The sequence below is a fragment of the Schistocerca americana genome, chromosome 1, assembly GCF_021461395.2.
Source record: "Schistocerca americana isolate TAMUIC-IGC-003095 chromosome 1, iqSchAmer2.1, whole genome shotgun sequence".
In the NCBI taxonomy this organism is placed as follows: domain Eukaryota; kingdom Metazoa; phylum Arthropoda; class Insecta; order Orthoptera; family Acrididae; genus Schistocerca; species Schistocerca americana.
Genome location: NC_060119.1, coordinates 902,520,333 through 902,537,508, shown reverse-complemented (window position 1 = coordinate 902,537,508; position 17,176 = coordinate 902,520,333). Strand labels below are relative to the sequence as shown.

Below are 17,176 nucleotides of genomic sequence, written 5' to 3'. Positions count from 1 at the left end.
TCTATTAAATTTTTTCACTACTCCAAAAAAAAACTGCATTTACAATATTTGGCATGAGGTTAAAGACATTAATAACATGTAGTATCTCAATACAAGGTGTACAACTTTGCTCCCGCCGTTTGGCGATAGGTGGCGACAACGGTAAGCAGTGGTCGAAAGAAAGAGATTGCAGACGTCAGGCAATTAGCTTGGACCTCTGTCAACATAACCTCATTAAAACATTAGTTGATTTGTGTCTGCATCATAAAGTTGTACTTGATTGAAAATGTCAGTTTATGAGCACAATTCTTGTCAGCTGTGGGAGTTGTTACCATTTTGTTTCAATATAAAGAAAACAGTGGCCGAGTCTCATCGCATGCTCTCAAGTACGTATGGTAAGGACGCTATTAGTGAAAGAACGTGTCTTGAGTGGTTTCAACACTTCAAGAACGGTGATTTTAATATTGTAGACCGGCATAGTGGTGGAAGAGGGAATGTTTTCAAAGATGCAGAATTGGAAACATTGCAGAGTGGAGACTCATCAAACTCAAGAAGAATTGGCCCGATTAGTGGGAGTGACACAGCAAGCCATTTCAAAATGTCTCAAGGCTATGGGCATGATTCAGAAGGAAGGAACTTGGGTCCCGTATGAGCTTAAATGAAGAGACGTTGAACGGCGTTTGTGTGTTTGTGAACAGTTGCTTCAGAGGCAAAAACGGAAACGATTTCTGCATCATATTGTGACCAGGGATGAAAAATGGGTTCATTACAATAACCCTCAATGCAAAAAATCATGGGAATATCCCGGCCATGCTCCCATGTTGACGGCCAAACCCAATAGTCACAGTTCCAAGATCTTGCTCTGCATTTGGTGGGACCAGCTCGACGTTGTGTATTATGAAGTGTTAAAACCAAGTGAAACAATCACAGGCGCTCTTTATCAAACACAATTAATGCGTTGGAGCATAGCATTGAAAGAGAAATGGCCGCAATACTGTGAGAGGCATGATAAAGTGATTTTTGCAGCACAACAACGCTCGACCCCACGTTGCGAAAGAGATCAAAACGTACTTGGAAACATGTAAATGAGAAGTCCTACCTCACCCGCCGTATTCTCTGGATATTGCTCCCTCTGACTATTACCTATATCAATGGCGCATGACCTAGCTGACCAACACTTGCGATCTTATGAAGAAGTCACAAATTGGACTGATTAATGGATTGCTTCAAAAGATGAACAATTTTTTCGACATGGGATTTGTACACTGCCCGAAGGACTGGAGAAAGTAGTGGCCAGAGATTGAAAATACTTTGAATGATACATGTGTAACCAATTTGTTTCATTAAGGCCTCAAATGTTGGGGGAAAAAACGGCAGAAGAAAAGTTGTACACCTTGGAGGTTATACCTAATAGTAAGCTACTCTGGTAATGATAGTTTCAAAGTTGCATACTCGCTACTAACAGCAACAAACATCATTTCTTATATGTGCCACAGTATATGCAAAATAAACGGTAGCAGAATATTCAGAAGTCACATACCTCCAGTTACTTCACACATGGCATCTATTGGAGAGCAGTCACTGGGCACGAGTCCAATATCCCTGTCAATAGCAGGGGTTCCTGCCAGTCTAAGGACAAGTGAAAATAGCCGTTGGTCCCAACGGAATGGTTCCCTTGTCAGTTCAGAGCCAGGTATTGGGGAATGCATAGGCAAATTGAACTGTAATAGACACGGAAGTTTCAAATGTATGAAATGAACTAAAATAACCTTCGGTACAAGGAAACTCGATAAGCAGGTTCTGTACATGTAACATTCACTTTCATTAAAGTAGATACAAAATGAAAACTGTACAGATTTTTTATTTGTGTGAGGACAGGTAGATGGGTGGGGTGCATACTTACATCCTCTTGGACACCACTGTTGTTTGAAAGTTTTCCTCCATCAGTGATGACTACGATCACTGAAGGCTCTAAAAAGAAAGGACAACGCCCTTGTCCATAAGTATCAATGCCAGTCTGCATTCGATTAATATTCAATACATCAAATGCATGTTTTAAGGCAGCACCCATTGTGGTCATTCCCACACAGTTTAAATTCTTAAGTTCATTCATAAATGTTGCTAAATTTTCCTTCCATCCAGCCTAAATAAAAAGTAGAAAACAAAATTGATTTTGCTTTAACACATATACATCATACAGTTAATTGGCAAAAGCAGTATGATAAATGTTTATTTCCTAGTGATAAATGCAATTGTGGTGAAGTGAAAACATCTGACCACCTATCCTAACCTCTCAAAGCACAGTTACATAGACTATGTTTCTGTATATTTTGAGGTATTTATCAAACAATGGGAACTCCTGGTTAGAACAACAATAAAAAGAAAAGATAGATTGCTACTCACTGTAAAGATGACAGGTTGAGTTGCTGATAGAAACAACAAAAACACACTTAAACGTAACACCTCATGCACACAGGCCCATCATCTCCAGCAGCTCAGACTGGATTACACTTTAGTGCAACAGTATAATCACATTTAATTTATGACTGTTCTTACTTGCACATGAGCAATTGAGAAACAGGACACAATACCGAACATTAAAGACTTATCTACAAACCCAGCGTTGATGAAAATTTATATCTACATAAAAATATTCTACAATTATGTCAATGCACCATATTCTCTCCCATACCACTTTCAATCGGACGGCACAAAAACCATATAAGAAGGGTATGAGGGGGCACGGATGGAGAAAAATAACTCACTGACAATCAACTAAGGAAGATTTACAGAGGCTCTACTATTGGTGCGAGGATTGGTAGCTAACTCTGAACGTAAATAAATGTAATGTCTTGCTCATATATAGGTGAATAAATCCTCTACTGTCTGATTACACTAGCAGTAACAAGCCATTAGAAACAGTACCAAGTGTAAAGTACTTAGTAGAAACCAACTGGACAGACCTAAAGAGGAATGACCATAGAACAACTGTAAGGTTGGGATTCACAGTATATTTAGGAAATTCACCCATGAAAGCGGTGCCTTACATAAAACTTAAGACTGGTTCTTCAGTATTGTTTCTTAGCCTGAGAACCTTACAGGGTTGGATTAACAGGAGAGGTAGAGGAGATAGAGAAGATCCAAGGAAGAGCCATGTGTTTCGTCACAGGGTGTGAGAAATAAGGAGAGTCTCAACAAACTCCAGTGGCAGACACTGCAAGGGAGGCATGGCCCTTCACTGAGAAGTTTACTGTTGACATTCTGAGAGTGAATGTTCCAATAAGAGTCTAGTAACATTAACTCTACCAACCCATGCGCCATATACAAATGAAGCTGGGGGAAAAGCTAGCTGCACGAGATGTAACACCCAGCACACATCATTAAATGGTTCGTAAAATATTCACACGGAAGAATACACACTGTATACGGGAATAATATTCTAAGCTCAAGTGTATGTAATGCAAGTCAGCTGTGTTTCACTGACTACACATTGGAGTGAAAAAATAAATAAATAAATAAATAAATAAAAAAAATAAAAAATAAAATGACTTACAGTTGTGAAAAATTGCTGCTAACTGAAATGAATTTTTATAAGATAATTTTTTCAAAAAGTTCTCATAGTATGAGATAGTGACTGCATCTTACTATAACTCCTAAAACGTGGTATTCATTCCTCAGTGGGTTCAATGATTTTTTTCCTTTCACTTAGGCCTATCACATCTTTTGCCACTCACAACAAATTGTAAATGTAGGGAAGCCTAGCTCTACCACAGTAAGTCAGTTCATAGGTATGAGGAAGATTAGCGGGAAGTATATAAAATAGGAACTGTGATGTTCAACCAGTCCAGCTACTAGATCTGTTTCTATTAGCAATTTTCTTTCAATATCCAACTGATTTCATAGAAAGAGTGTGTGTGGGGTTAAGGGGGGGAGTTGATACTCGCACACTATTCTCAACATCAGGAAAATCAGGTGCCTTAAAGCTTGCATTTTGGCTTCATGAAATTGTGTACAATATTGCAGTTCTGGCTAGGCATGAACTTACAGTAACTAGGTAGACTGCCTTAAAAGAACTATGACCCTTTTGTAAGAAATTTGTTTCATTAAAAAATGTAGAGCTGGTCCACAGAACTACTGCCGTATTTCACTCATTTATTTGTGGCACAATCCAATAACATATTTGGAGTTCAATTATTGGAACTACAGAGTGCAACAAAGTAAGCTTCACCATGGAAACGTGCATGTATTTCAATAACACAGATAACGCAAAATTGCATTCTTCACACACACACACACACACACACACACACACACACACACACACACACAACCAGTATAATACCCAACCATGATCATCTTTTATTGTATAGGAAACTTTAAAACCAGTTTCTATCACAAAAAAGCAATAAAGACCGAGTATTACATTGTCTGGTGTAATTATGATTGCGGACTCTTAATTTTACATCATTTGTTGACAGAAGTAATACCTGATGTAGCAGTGAGGACTGTAGTAGTGTTCATGTTATTGACTAATGACCTATTTGGTAATGTGGTCTCCGGCTTTTTTTCAGGCTACAGTTATCCTTTGACTACAGCATTAATAAGTCACAACTAAAGGCAGTTATTTCATAATAATATTCAGGAGTGTATGTTTAGTGAACAGACATACACATTATCGGAACACCCACATAAACTAACAGTAATGCAAAGAGCAGGTTACAATTCATTGTTAGAATTACAGGAAACCACTGTTTTGTTTATAAAAGAAACTGCATGCAAAAAATTTTATGGTCTTACAAGAATACTGTTCAAATCTGTTGGACACATATCAGCTCATTCTATCAAGAGATATCAACCATACACAAACGGTAGTGTGAATGGTTATTTCAAGCTAACAAGCCTCATGACAAAATGACATGTTGATAAATCTAGTAGACACTCAATGAAAAGATGCTATACATGTTTATACAATGGTGATAAATTACATTTGGACTAAATCAGACTTGTCCGTGTTATATTAGCTTGTATGTACAAATTGTTTAGGGCCCATGTCCTGACTACACCTAGACTATGAAAACTGTCAATGGACAGATTAATGAATGAATGAATAAATACACCTTATTAGAACCACCTCAAAATCAAGATTTTTATTTCACAGAAAAAACTAAGCACATTCTTTAGCACCATATATAAAGATCATGTTGCCAGCACAAGGAAAATAAGGCACACAATGAGCAGTCATTCTTCAGTTACTACATTTGTGAATGGTACAAAAAGATACAAACATACAGTACACAAACAAGTACCCCTCTTATGTTCTTCAAAGGGTACAAGTCTACATGTAAATAAAACTGCCTTGACATTAGTTCCAACACCTATGTTGAAGGTCCATAAACTTTAAACCTTAACAATGGCTGGGCAGTAGCCCATAACAGAGTAACAGAATGTTTACATTTAATAAGTTGGGCCTTCTGTATATGTCGTACTGCTGATCCCAGATATTTAATTTTATGATTTTTTTATGGGGTGTGCGTGAAATATACAGGAAAAACAGACACTTCTTTTATCATTTTATCACAACACTTTAACACACTTCAAATTTACATGTGCACACGTTTTATGTTGATAAATGCATACACCAGTCATTATTGGTTACCAATGTTATAGATTTGTTGGAAACATAACCTAAGATCTAATCATTCCCTAGCAGAAAAACCGCAGAGCTTTCTTCTGATGAATACAATCGTTCACATACAGTCCAACACCGATGAAAAAAACTGAATATTTTTTATGCAAGGAGCGCTGTTGCAATACAAATGACCATTTTTGATGTTTTCCCCATCTATTATTTGACAGCGAAAACAGACTGTATAATAAACTTAACAACTGCGTTTCGAGCAAAATTTCAATTTGTTTACAGCAGAAAACAACTCCCCTCCGCATCCCGGTGAGAACAAATGCCTATCTCATTCAATTACAGAGAATATCAACGTTCAAAGATGCAATGATACGACAAGTTAGAATACGGATGTCAAGTTGAGTCTGACAAATTTAGACAACATGTACCCATTCATCAAAGGCAAACCACTCTCCCATAGAGCAACAGCATGCAAAAACTAGCGATATATGATTTTGCCAAGTGATAATATTTTCTTTTTCTTACCTTTATATTTGAAGGCGGTTCTTCAAACGTTAATAGCATGTATCTGTCACCTCTACTTTCTGGAGATCTTTGACGCACCTGGAGACAATAAAATTTACTCAAATTCGAGTTACCGCTACGTGAGGAATAATTTGTTTACAAGGGGAAACATACCTTAACGAATGTCTCTACAGCGCCTTTAGCAACATCGAGTAAGGTTGGGCGTCCACCTAAATAAGCTCTTTGATTCATAGAAGCTGAGGTATCTATCAAAAAAACTATTATGGTCATTTTACGGAACGTTCTAAGGTGCTCCAAGAGACATCTAAATCAATATTTAAACAGATAAAAAAAACTAAGAGATTTCGCGACACTTCCGACCTCCCATCACAGCAGCCGACCTGCAGCTGCCTCTCGGAGCAGCTGAAAGCTAAAACGCCACGACGACCTGTACCACGTGACCTTCCTCGCCATGATTGGTTGGTTGATACTGGTTTGTAAATTAAAGTTTCGAACAGTGGTTTACAGCATGAAATGATTAATAAGAATAAGATATTGTCGAGACTTTGAATCTACGAACACACAGTCCAATACTCCGAGTGCATAATTACCGATCACTTGGGACCTCATAACCTCACAAAACCGACAATAAAAATCTGGAACACATATTTCTCCTCTTTAAGAAATAACTTCGTTCCCTTTTTCAGTAGATACAGATCCGTTTTTTCTGTCGTAAAACTTGTCTTGAAGGTGTGTTGACAAGAGCCAGTCCTCTAGCATAACACTCAATTCCATCAGGCGAACGAAGCGATAAAACAATGATAGCGTACTGACATCCCATAATTCCATTTTTTCTAATGACGTCATAAACAGAAGCACGAAGCGTGAAATTGCGTAAGTGGGTTTGTGTTTGTAAGGTTTGTTATTAATATTTATTTATGTAAAGAAAACATACTTCGGTTTTGTTTTGCAGACAGGAACACCTTAACACAAAAACAAATCATATGCTTGGGAGGTGTGGCTCTGATATTCAGGTTAATTTTTCTCTATAAAATTTGGCGCTGCACATGACAGAAACAGAACAAACAAATAGCACGTGGAATTGTTTATATAATCTTAAGGTGATGGGCACCGGGAATAAGCTTGCATGAGAGATCCTAAGTGCAAACGATATTTCCCTTGGCCATAAGTCATTGTTATTGTTGAAATTATGTGGAAGGGGCATGTACAGTTACAACCTTTCTGTCCGCCCATTGTTAGTAATTCGTACCAATTCAGCCGTTTCAGAAATCGTGGTGAAAATGTCGTCTGGCAGTCCGTCAAAGAAACTGAAAACAACACATGAATCAGTAAACAAATCAGAATTGAAAAAGTCCACGTCGGATGAACGGACAGAATTTATAGAAAAGATTCGCAACGACAGAGTGAAAGTAAGTACCTAACATAAATGTTTTATAGTCAAGTGGCATGACTTGGTAGCTGTGGAGTTCGCTAATGGAGGTTTTAGATGTCAAGCATAAGCGCACATTTATGTCTCCAATACGATTCTGAATGATATGATTTTGAATGTCATAGCACCTGTATGATGAGTTTCATAGAAAGTATTCATTTATGTCCATACTCAGCTTAATATTGTTGCACTTGTATGACAGCACATAAAGGAATAGGTTGGCCTACACAGTATGTTTACAAATGGTGGTGTGGTCTTCAGGCCGAATACCGGGTTGATGCATGCTTATTTATCCTGTCCAAATCTCTTCATCTTGCATGTTTACAGTAGCCTACAAGTATTTTAATATGCTTAGTTGTTGAGCATTTGTCGTCTTATATGGACACTTTCCTCCACTCCCTTTCCACAACGTTGTACTTTGCGCCATTACCAAAGTGACAATTTCTTGGTGCCTCACAGGATGTGTCCTATTAGCAATACCTTCTTGTATGCAAGATGTACCACAAATTTCTTTTCTTCCCAGTTCGATCCAGTACTTCCTCATTAGTTATCAAGTAATCTTCAGTGTTGTGTGCATGTCAGAATCTTGCCTTATTTTGTCTAGAATCTTGCCTTATTTTGTCTAAACTGCTTCTCGTCCACATGCCAGTTATGTACAAGGCTACATCCCAGGAAAATACCTTTGAAGAATACTTCGTAACACCTAAATTCTCTTTGACTGAAATGCTCTCCATGCTAATATTTTCAGAACTGCTTTCCTATTTTACAAATAAATATTTAAGTTTAGCAAGAGGACTACAGCACTTGGTGTTACTTTTGTGGCCTATTTGTATTTTATTCGTTTCGTAACATACATTTACAGATCATCCGATCATGCTGTATAGGAGAGACATCAATTTTTAGCCTTACGATATACTTAATTCCCTAACACTACTTTTTACCAGTACAGATTGATATTGGACATAGTAATATTATTAAATTGTTTTTCTTATGATGTAACAATACATTATGTACAATATTGTATACAATGCTATAATATTAAACAGTCACACTATTCAAATGCTGATTTCATCATTCATAAATTCCTCAGTTGAATAGTAACATGTTTCCACCAGGAGATCATATAGTTTTTTCTTCAGTGAACCTACCTCAATCCTCAGTACATCTCTACCTGTGAGTTTATTTTAAATTTTCATTTCCATGCACTGGAGTATCTGTTGGTAGAGTTTTAAGCGATGTGGTGGAAGCGTGAGAAATTTTCTTTGTGTGTGTGTTTGTGTGTGTGTGTGTGTGTGTGTGTGTGTGTGTGTGTGTATATATATATATATGGTGTTACAAAAAGGTATGGCCAAACTTTCAGGAAACATTCCTCACACACAAATAAAGAAAAGATGTTATGTGGACATGTGTCCGGAAACGCTTACTTTCCATGTTAGAGCTCATTTTAGTTTCTTCCACCTACGCGCAATGGAGCACGTTATCATGATTTCATACGGGATACTCCACCTATGCTGCTAGAACATGTGCCTTTACAAGTACGACAACATATGGTTTATGCACGATGGAGCTCCTGCACATTTCGGTCGTAGTGTTCGTACGCTTCTCAACAACAGATTCGGTGACCGATGGATTGGTAGAGGCAGACCAATTCCATGGCCTCCGCGCTCTCCTGACCTCAACTCTCTTGACTTTCATTTATGGGGGCATTTGAAAGCTCTTGTCTATGCAACCCCGGTACCAAAAGTAGAGACTCTTCATGCTCGTATTGTGGACGGCTGTGATACAATACGCCATTCTCCAGGGCTGCTTCAGAGCATCAGGGATTCCATGCGACGGAGGGTGGATGCATGTATTCTCGCTAACGGAGGACATTTTGAACATTTCCTGTAACAAAGTGTTTGAAGTCACACTGGTACGTTCTGTTGCTGTGTGTTTCCATTCCATGATTAATGTGATTTGAAGAGAAGTAATAAAATGAGCTGTAACATGGAAAGTAAGCGTTTCCGGCCACATGTCCACATAACATATTTTCTTTCTTTGTGTGTGAGGAATGTTTCCTGAAAGTTTGGCCGTACCTTTTTGTAACACCCTGTGTGTGTTGATATATATATATGAAATGGTTTTCTTCCTTTAGCTCAGGGTTACTATATAAAAAGATGATAATTTCAAATATGTACAATGCAGGGATAGGTAATATTTTTAGGTTCTTGAATAATGGATGCAGGACGTTCTTGGAGGGGCTGCACACATTTTTCTAATGATTCTTTTTTGAACTAGCAGGATTTGTGACATGTAGCTCAAATTTTCCCAAAAATTAAATCATTTCTAACTATGGATTCAAAGTTACTGTGGTACACCACTTTTCTGCAGGTTATGTCATATGCATTACAAGGGCATGTCTGTTTAATTTTGTAGTTAAATAATCTATATGTGCTTGCCAGGTCATATTTTCATCCATGTTTAGTCCCAAGAATTTAATGGACTAAGCTTTGTCCACAACTTGATTTTTATGTACAGTGCTGATGTCACTGATTTTTGATTGTTTGACTCTAAATTGTGTAAACAAGGTCTTTGAAAAGTTAAGTTTAAGGCCATTTTGTTGAAGTCATGTATCTAGGTTGTTTAGTGTGTTTATAACACCATCTAGAATTTCTCCCAAATTTTGTTTTTCAAGGAGTACTCAAGTATCATCAGCAAACATGACTGGCTGGGCATTGGTATTAAGAGGTAAATCATTTATGTAAAAGAGAAACAATATTGGCCCCAAAATTCAGCCTTGAGGACTCCTTCTGATATTGTATCGCATTGAGATGAATAATTCATGGTATTAGATGTTACGATTACCCTTTGTTTCCTGTTTGTCAGATAAAACCTGAGCCACTGCAGAGCATTTTGTCTGATGACTTATCTGTCTAGTTTATGAAGCAGCATGAAGTAATTCACAGAATCGAATCCCTTTGTAAGGTTGCAGAAGATACCTGCTGCTTTGTTGCTTTTGTCTAGTGATGTGCAGATTTTTTCAATGAATTCTTAATAGCACTTGTGGTGCTTTTCCCATTTTGGAACCCATATTGGTTTTTAAGAACAACACCATGTTTCATAATAAAATTTGTTATCTGGACTGCAGCTATTTTTTCAAATGCTTTGGATAGCGCTGGGAGGATAGAGAAGGGGCGGTAATTCCCTATATCCTCTCTTGCTCCTTTTTTTTGTGTAGTGGTTTTACCTCTGCATACTTTAGCACACCAGAGAGGTTGTCTTGCTCAAATGACTGACTGATTATTGCGGACTGAGGGTGTGCTTTTTTATTATATACAAATTGGGATTACCGAAGCACCCGATTCCACCCATCTGCTTTGACCCATGATGTCATCAGTATGGGGGAAATGACCATTCTCCACATCTCGAATATGGTGCCTATGATGTCACTACGCAAACGTGACAACAAACATGAAAATACATAAAAATATAACAATAACATCTCTCTCCAAAAATATAATCAAACTAATGGGACAGGCGCAGGACATTGGGGGTTTTAGGGTGGGAGCAAGCTAGATATAAACATATAAAAATGCACACAATGCTCCCAAACCACACAAGACAATGACAAAAGAACTGTGAAAAACAACGCAAAATTCCCACATTCCGCTACATCCGCAAAATTCACAGGAATTGGTCACTTCCCTTCACCTATATAGCTCATCCGCATTTGATCAGTACCACAACATAAAAAGCTACAACTACAAAAATTAGAATCAGACCGCAACTATTGATACCACAAAACCAACACCTAAAATAACAAAAATTGGAATCACGCTTCCCTTAACCTATATAGGTCAACCACAGCTGACAATACCAAAACACACATATCTACGGCGACAAAAATTGGAATCCGATACTTCCCTTAACATATAGAGGTCAACCACAGCTAATGATATAAAAAAACAAACACCTACAACTGCAATAAATAAAACCGAACCCATAACACATCAAAACCCACACAATACATAACGACTCGGGAACAAGAGACCCAAAAAAACAACTACTTACCACAAACAAATTCCTGCGCTACACACTAGTTAGCCACCCCAATCACACACACACACACACACACACACACACACACACACACACAAAAAAACTGCGATCTCAGGCAACTGTAACCACACTGTGAACAGCAGCACCAGTGGATGATGGGAGTGGTGACTGGGTGGAGATAAGGAGGAGGCTGGGGTGGTGAGGGGGTCAGATAGTATGGTGGGGATGGTGGACAGTAAAATGCTACAGGTTAGGCAGAGGGCAGGGGAATGTTGGGGTGGAGAGGGGAAGTGGGGGGGGGGGGAGGACTGGGTGTGGTGGCAGTGAAATGACGGCTGTGTAGTGCTGGAATGGGAGCAAGGAAGGGGCTGGATGGTTGAGGGCAGCAACTAACGAAGGTTGAGGACAGGAGGGTTATAGGAATATAGGATGTATTCCAGGGAAAGTTCTCACCTGCACAATTCAGAAAAGCTGGTGTTGGTGGGAAGCATCCATATGGCACAGGCTTTGAAGCAGTCATTGGAATGATGCGACTCAGTATCTCTGCTGTATGGTGGGTAGCAATTTTCCTTCTCATAATATTGTTACATTCCATCCTGGATTCTTCCATTGTTTGATAAGTACAGATTTTCATAGATTTCTTACCTCAGTATTTTCTTCACACCGGTTAATAATAAAAAAAAAATCCTTCAGATGGGCTGGTGGTGAGACTCTTCTCTTGTTAAGGAGACAGGTGCCTCCTGTTGCCTCTGTTGTTATTGATGTAGTTTCCATTATTCGTTGCTTTTTTTTTCCTTTGGCTCACTTCATTAGACATCGCAACTGGTGCTGGTTTTTTCCTCACTTATTTCCACTGTAGAGGCTGGAACTGCTGCTGCTGTTTTTAGGGTACTAGCATAACTTTTCCTGCGACATATTCCTTCTATGGTATCTGCTGTTGACTCTATATGTGCGGTCAATCTCTGAGTGATCTGTTGGTTCTGTTTCTGAGGTTTGGGATACATCACTACACTTGTATGAAACTGGTTAGCATTTTGTGGAACTGTTGTGTGTTTCTGAGATAGAGAAATGGCAGTTGAACTAAATGTGTCGTGAATAGTCTTCATAATTGTCATGATTTTATTACAGATGGCAATTTTTGCTCTACCATTAAGATGCAGACCATGTCTGATGAAGAGATCACGGTGCATATCCCCTGTGCGGAGAAAGAATGTTTTCTGAAAGGCTCTGCAGATTTTATTGTACTGTCTCTTTGTTTACACAGGAGAAATTTTGAAGGTGATATCTGTGTGGGAATCCTACCACTATCGTTTTTTGATTTTCCAATAACATTATTGTTTTTCTTAGGCATCTTGTAGCTCCTTTAAGATCCTTTTTATGAACATCATTTGCACATGCTATCAGAACTGTGCAGTGTTTGTTATTGGAGCAGTTCTTGATGATTTCACATATAGGAGCTCCTGATTTAACGAGACTAGTGGTGTTAACATGATGATCAAATTTTAAGATGTTTGTGATTTTTCTACCATGACTGTCGGAGTATACACAGATTCACTGTTATTCATCAGGTCTTCACATAGTGTTTCATTGGCACTACTAATTGCTTTTGTCTTGTTTACTGCACGTATAGTGAATGAATGTTTATTCGCTGCATCTAGTGATGGGAGTGATTGAATTGAATTTTATTTGATCCTGTAAGATTACATTGTGTATAGTAAATGTACGTGTAAGATAGGACATGTCAAAGTATTAATATTCATTATCACTTATTTTTCTACACCTTTAGCTTACATTTTTACATAATTGATAATGAATAACAATATATACAAATTTAACGGCATAAGTATTCTGCAACACTGTAAAACACTTTTTCCATGAGATAGTCTTTAAGTTTCTTTGGAAAGTCATTGTCAGGTACACTATCTTGCAGGTTTTTAGGCAGATTTCTTAGTAGTCTGATACCAGAGTACTGGGGTCCTTTTTCTAGCATTGCCAGTCGGTGGGGTATGCTCCGTACTTCATTCTTCCTTCTTGTATTATGGGTGTGTACACTAGCATTTGTAATCCAGTCCTCACTATTTTTCTGTTCTGTGTTGCTCTTGCATTTATTATTTACCTTCATTATTAATTTTCCATTCTGAATAATATTTGAATGTGTTATATTTGGCATCAAACTATTGTATTTGTTAATTGGCAGCATATGACGGTTCGTCCATTTAGGCATGGGATATAAAGTTTTTTTTGTACTCACTGATCTGAGACACCTCATCATTTGTTGACTTCACAGGAGTTTGAGTAATATCCCTTAGCAAATCTTAAAGCATTTTCACGTAACTTTTTGAGTCCATTAATTCACTTAGGAGTGATCCTGTCACAGAAAGTTCTACTCCTTTGATGCACATTTGAACTGCTGATTCATGACCGGTACATTTTCCTCCACAATCGCACACCATTTTCTCTTTGTCCACTCGTGAGAAACTTTTGGAATGATACAACTTCTGGAATGTTGGGAATTGTTCAGATTCCTTTTACCACATTTTTGTAACAAAAATACATATAATGGATGGTTTTCTCATTGGTCATTCCGTGAAAATTCAAAAGTCATAATGTATAATTCCTGAAGTTACACAGTACTTCACGTTATACAATACTTCCCATCATAGTGTTACATATTAATTACGTTTTTGCTGAAAAAACAACTGACAAATATTTACTCAAATAGTACAAGAAACTGATGACTTTTGGTACATTATATTTTGTTACAAAAATTTTCTTTTCAATAAATTGTATATACACCTCCAAACAATTTCAAATAATATTTGGAGATAATTTTTACATTTTAAAATAGTTTAGGGAAATCAAGTATTGTTAAATCTGTAACAAATTAAATGGAAAAATTTGCCCTACAACCATAATTTTATATTTGATAAAACAAAAATTGTAGTAACTACTTTTTGATTTGCTATGACTTACAAAAATTCTGATGGGGAAAAAAACTATTTTATAGCATATCACAGTTGCCAAAAATGCTTTTACACATGTAACATTTGATTTTTTGCTAATGAAAAATAGGAATTCCAAAACATTTTTCAAAAAGCTATTTGTCCCATTCCAGAAATGTGGAAATATAAAGCAGTATGAAGAATTCCTGAACTCATTGCTTCATTGCTCAGCAAAACTCATCAGCTGGTATCAGTGGAATAATGAGACAGGAAGAGTAGTTAAAGTGCTGCAAGAGGGTTCTATAGATAATGTTGTCAAAATGTTGCAGAACAGATTAGCAACTTTCCTTATCCACTGTTTTATCAGAAATAAGGAAAATCCCTTCTTTGAAACGATAAAAGCTGGAAATGGTCTGATTAACATTTGTGTTCTCCAAATTGATTTCAGTGAGATGTTCATTATTGGGGTCATTCCATTTAAAGTGGTCTACAGGTTCTTGCATGACCATAATGGATTTTAATAAAATTTGTATGAACATCTGCACGTGTTCCCAACAGACATTGGTAGAATTTCGTGGTAACTAGTTTAATATATGCAGAAATACAGCCATAGCAATTCAATATATGGGAAGATACAGTTATTTCTTGATCCCATACTGTATGCGCAAACAAAGTTGACACTGTTGAAAGGTGCAGAGCAAGTAAAATACAATGTTTACCGTATGTTCTTAAAAGAATAGTGTGTAACATCTAAGAGTTTGTATAAAAATAAAGTATATCTTTAAGGTAGCTTGACATAGCAACATATCGAGTGTGTATCGTGTTTTTCTACTTTGTGTCTATGTATGTATGTTATTACATTCTCATAAAGTTACAATAAAATTAAGATAAAAATCGCAGCAGGTTATGGGCCCAGAGCAATAAGAAAATAGAAAAACTAAAAATAAAAGGCATGAATAAGGAAGAAAAACAGTTAAAGATAGTTAAAGATGTTTCAAGAAAACGAAGAATTTCATGATATACAAGTGCTTAAAGATAGTAGAACGCTCAATCTGTGGTATGTTGAAATTAGAATATTATTTAATACACGAGACCTGTGTGATATTGTGGATGGAACTGAAACACTGGAAAATTGCAAAACTTTAGAAAAACAGAAAAATGGCAGAAAATGGACAGCAAGGCAAAACATTTTATAATGAGAACAATTGAGAAAAAGGTAAAGCCACATGTGTTGTGTTGTTAAACTTCCAAGGCAATGTATGATAAACTTAAAGCAATTTATAAAAGAGATGTGTCTCAAAGAACTCAGCAGTTCCTTCAAGAATTTTGTAGTTTCAAGTACAATAAAACCAGAGAGAGATAATATAAGTGCACTACAGAATATAGTATTTGAACTGAATCATCTCCAGTCAGAAAAGATGACAGATGTTGTGATCATACCTAAGTTATTGTCTATTTTACCAGAAGAATACAAACACTGTTCTCCAGCGTGGGATTTGTCACCCAGCGGTGAGAAGACTATGGAATATCTAATTGGAGGGCTTACAAGAGAAGAGGAATGACTGAAAAATGGTAATCAAGAAGCGAGTATTGCCTTTGATGTCGGGTTTAACAAAAATAAAAGATATAATTTGTAAAAATGGTGGTGGTCGTGGACATTTTTCGAGATAATGCAAGAAGCCTAAGAAGAAAGAACACTATTCTATATGCAGAGGAATAATCGAAAGAAGAAGAGTGTTACTTTAAAAGTAAAAATAAAATTCAAGAACTGAAATTGAGATCTTTCAAAGTAAAAATAAAATTCAAGAACTGAAATTAAGATCTTTCAAGCCCTGTCCTGTGGTCATAACCACAAAGAAGAAGATTGTTATTTTAAGAACAAAGACCGCGAAAGACTATCATTTTGCACTTTTGAAGACAGAAGAAGATCTAGTCACTTAAGAAAATAAGAAACAAGACATTGATGAAGAAAAGAAGATTGAATACACTGCACATATAGCATATGAATGTAACAAAGGAAAGATTTTACAAGAAGCCAATGAGAAAGATGATATGGTCATGTTTGTTGATAGTGCATGTATAGGACATTTGTGTAATGAAGTGGACAAGTTAACAAATGTGAGACATTATGATAGTATTGTAAAAGTTGCCAAACAAGGTGGATCAATGAAAATAGTTGCAACAGGAAACTTTGTAGGAGATAACCGTGTTTTAAAAGATGTTATGTATGTTCCTGAACTGAGCAGAAATCTGATGTCTGTAAATGCAATCACTGTAAAAGATTGTACAGTTGTATTTACTAAACATTCTGTTCAAATCTATAAAGGTGAAATACCTGTTTTGAAAGGACAAAAAACAAGAAATGGGTTGTATGAAGTGAACATTAAATCAGGAATGCAATCACTACTGATACAATAAGAAAAACAAGAATGGCATAAGAAACTAGGTCATCCAGGCATACGCTGTACTTCAAAGATCAGGAGAACGTGTGAAGGAGTTCCTAACAGTTCATGCTCAGCAGAACAATTGTGCGAAGCTTGTGTGAGAGCTAAATTAACAAGAAAACCATTTTCTACTGTGAGAGAAAGAGCAATAAGACCTCTTGAAATCGTACATACTGATATC

At 37.0% G+C, this 17,176-nt stretch overlaps 2 protein-coding genes across 4 annotated transcripts in view; one reads left to right on the top strand and one right to left on the bottom strand.

The window, feature by feature from the left end:
- LOC124614937 (integrator complex subunit 6-B) overlaps positions 1 to 6,963 on the bottom strand; it is a 32,627-nt gene extending 25,664 nt beyond the window's left edge. Inside the window, exons 1-4 of the mRNA XM_047142985.1 lie at positions 6,296 to 6,963; positions 6,143 to 6,220; positions 1,883 to 2,122; positions 1,520 to 1,700 (exon numbers count right to left, since the gene is read on the bottom strand). Of these exons, the coding sequence (XP_046998941.1) occupies positions 1,520 to 1,700; positions 1,883 to 2,122; positions 6,143 to 6,220; positions 6,296 to 6,412 (616 nt within the window). The 5' untranslated portion in view covers positions 6,413 to 6,963. The remainder of the gene's footprint in view (positions 1 to 1,519; positions 1,701 to 1,882; positions 2,123 to 6,142; positions 6,221 to 6,295) is intronic.
- LOC124614953 (deoxyribodipyrimidine photo-lyase) overlaps positions 6,933 to 17,176 on the top strand; it is a 108,632-nt gene continuing 98,388 nt past the window's right edge. The window contains exons 1-2 of one of the 3 annotated variants that reach the window (XM_047142988.1): positions 6,933 to 7,015; positions 7,400 to 7,551. In XM_047142988.1, coding sequence (XP_046998944.1) covers positions 7,423 to 7,551 — 129 coding nt within the window. In that variant the 5' untranslated portion in view covers positions 6,933 to 7,015; positions 7,400 to 7,422. Of the gene's footprint in view, positions 7,039 to 7,094; positions 7,552 to 17,176 lie in introns of those variants that run through there. The other 2 variants (XM_047142987.1, XM_047142986.1) reach the window with 2 other exon arrangements.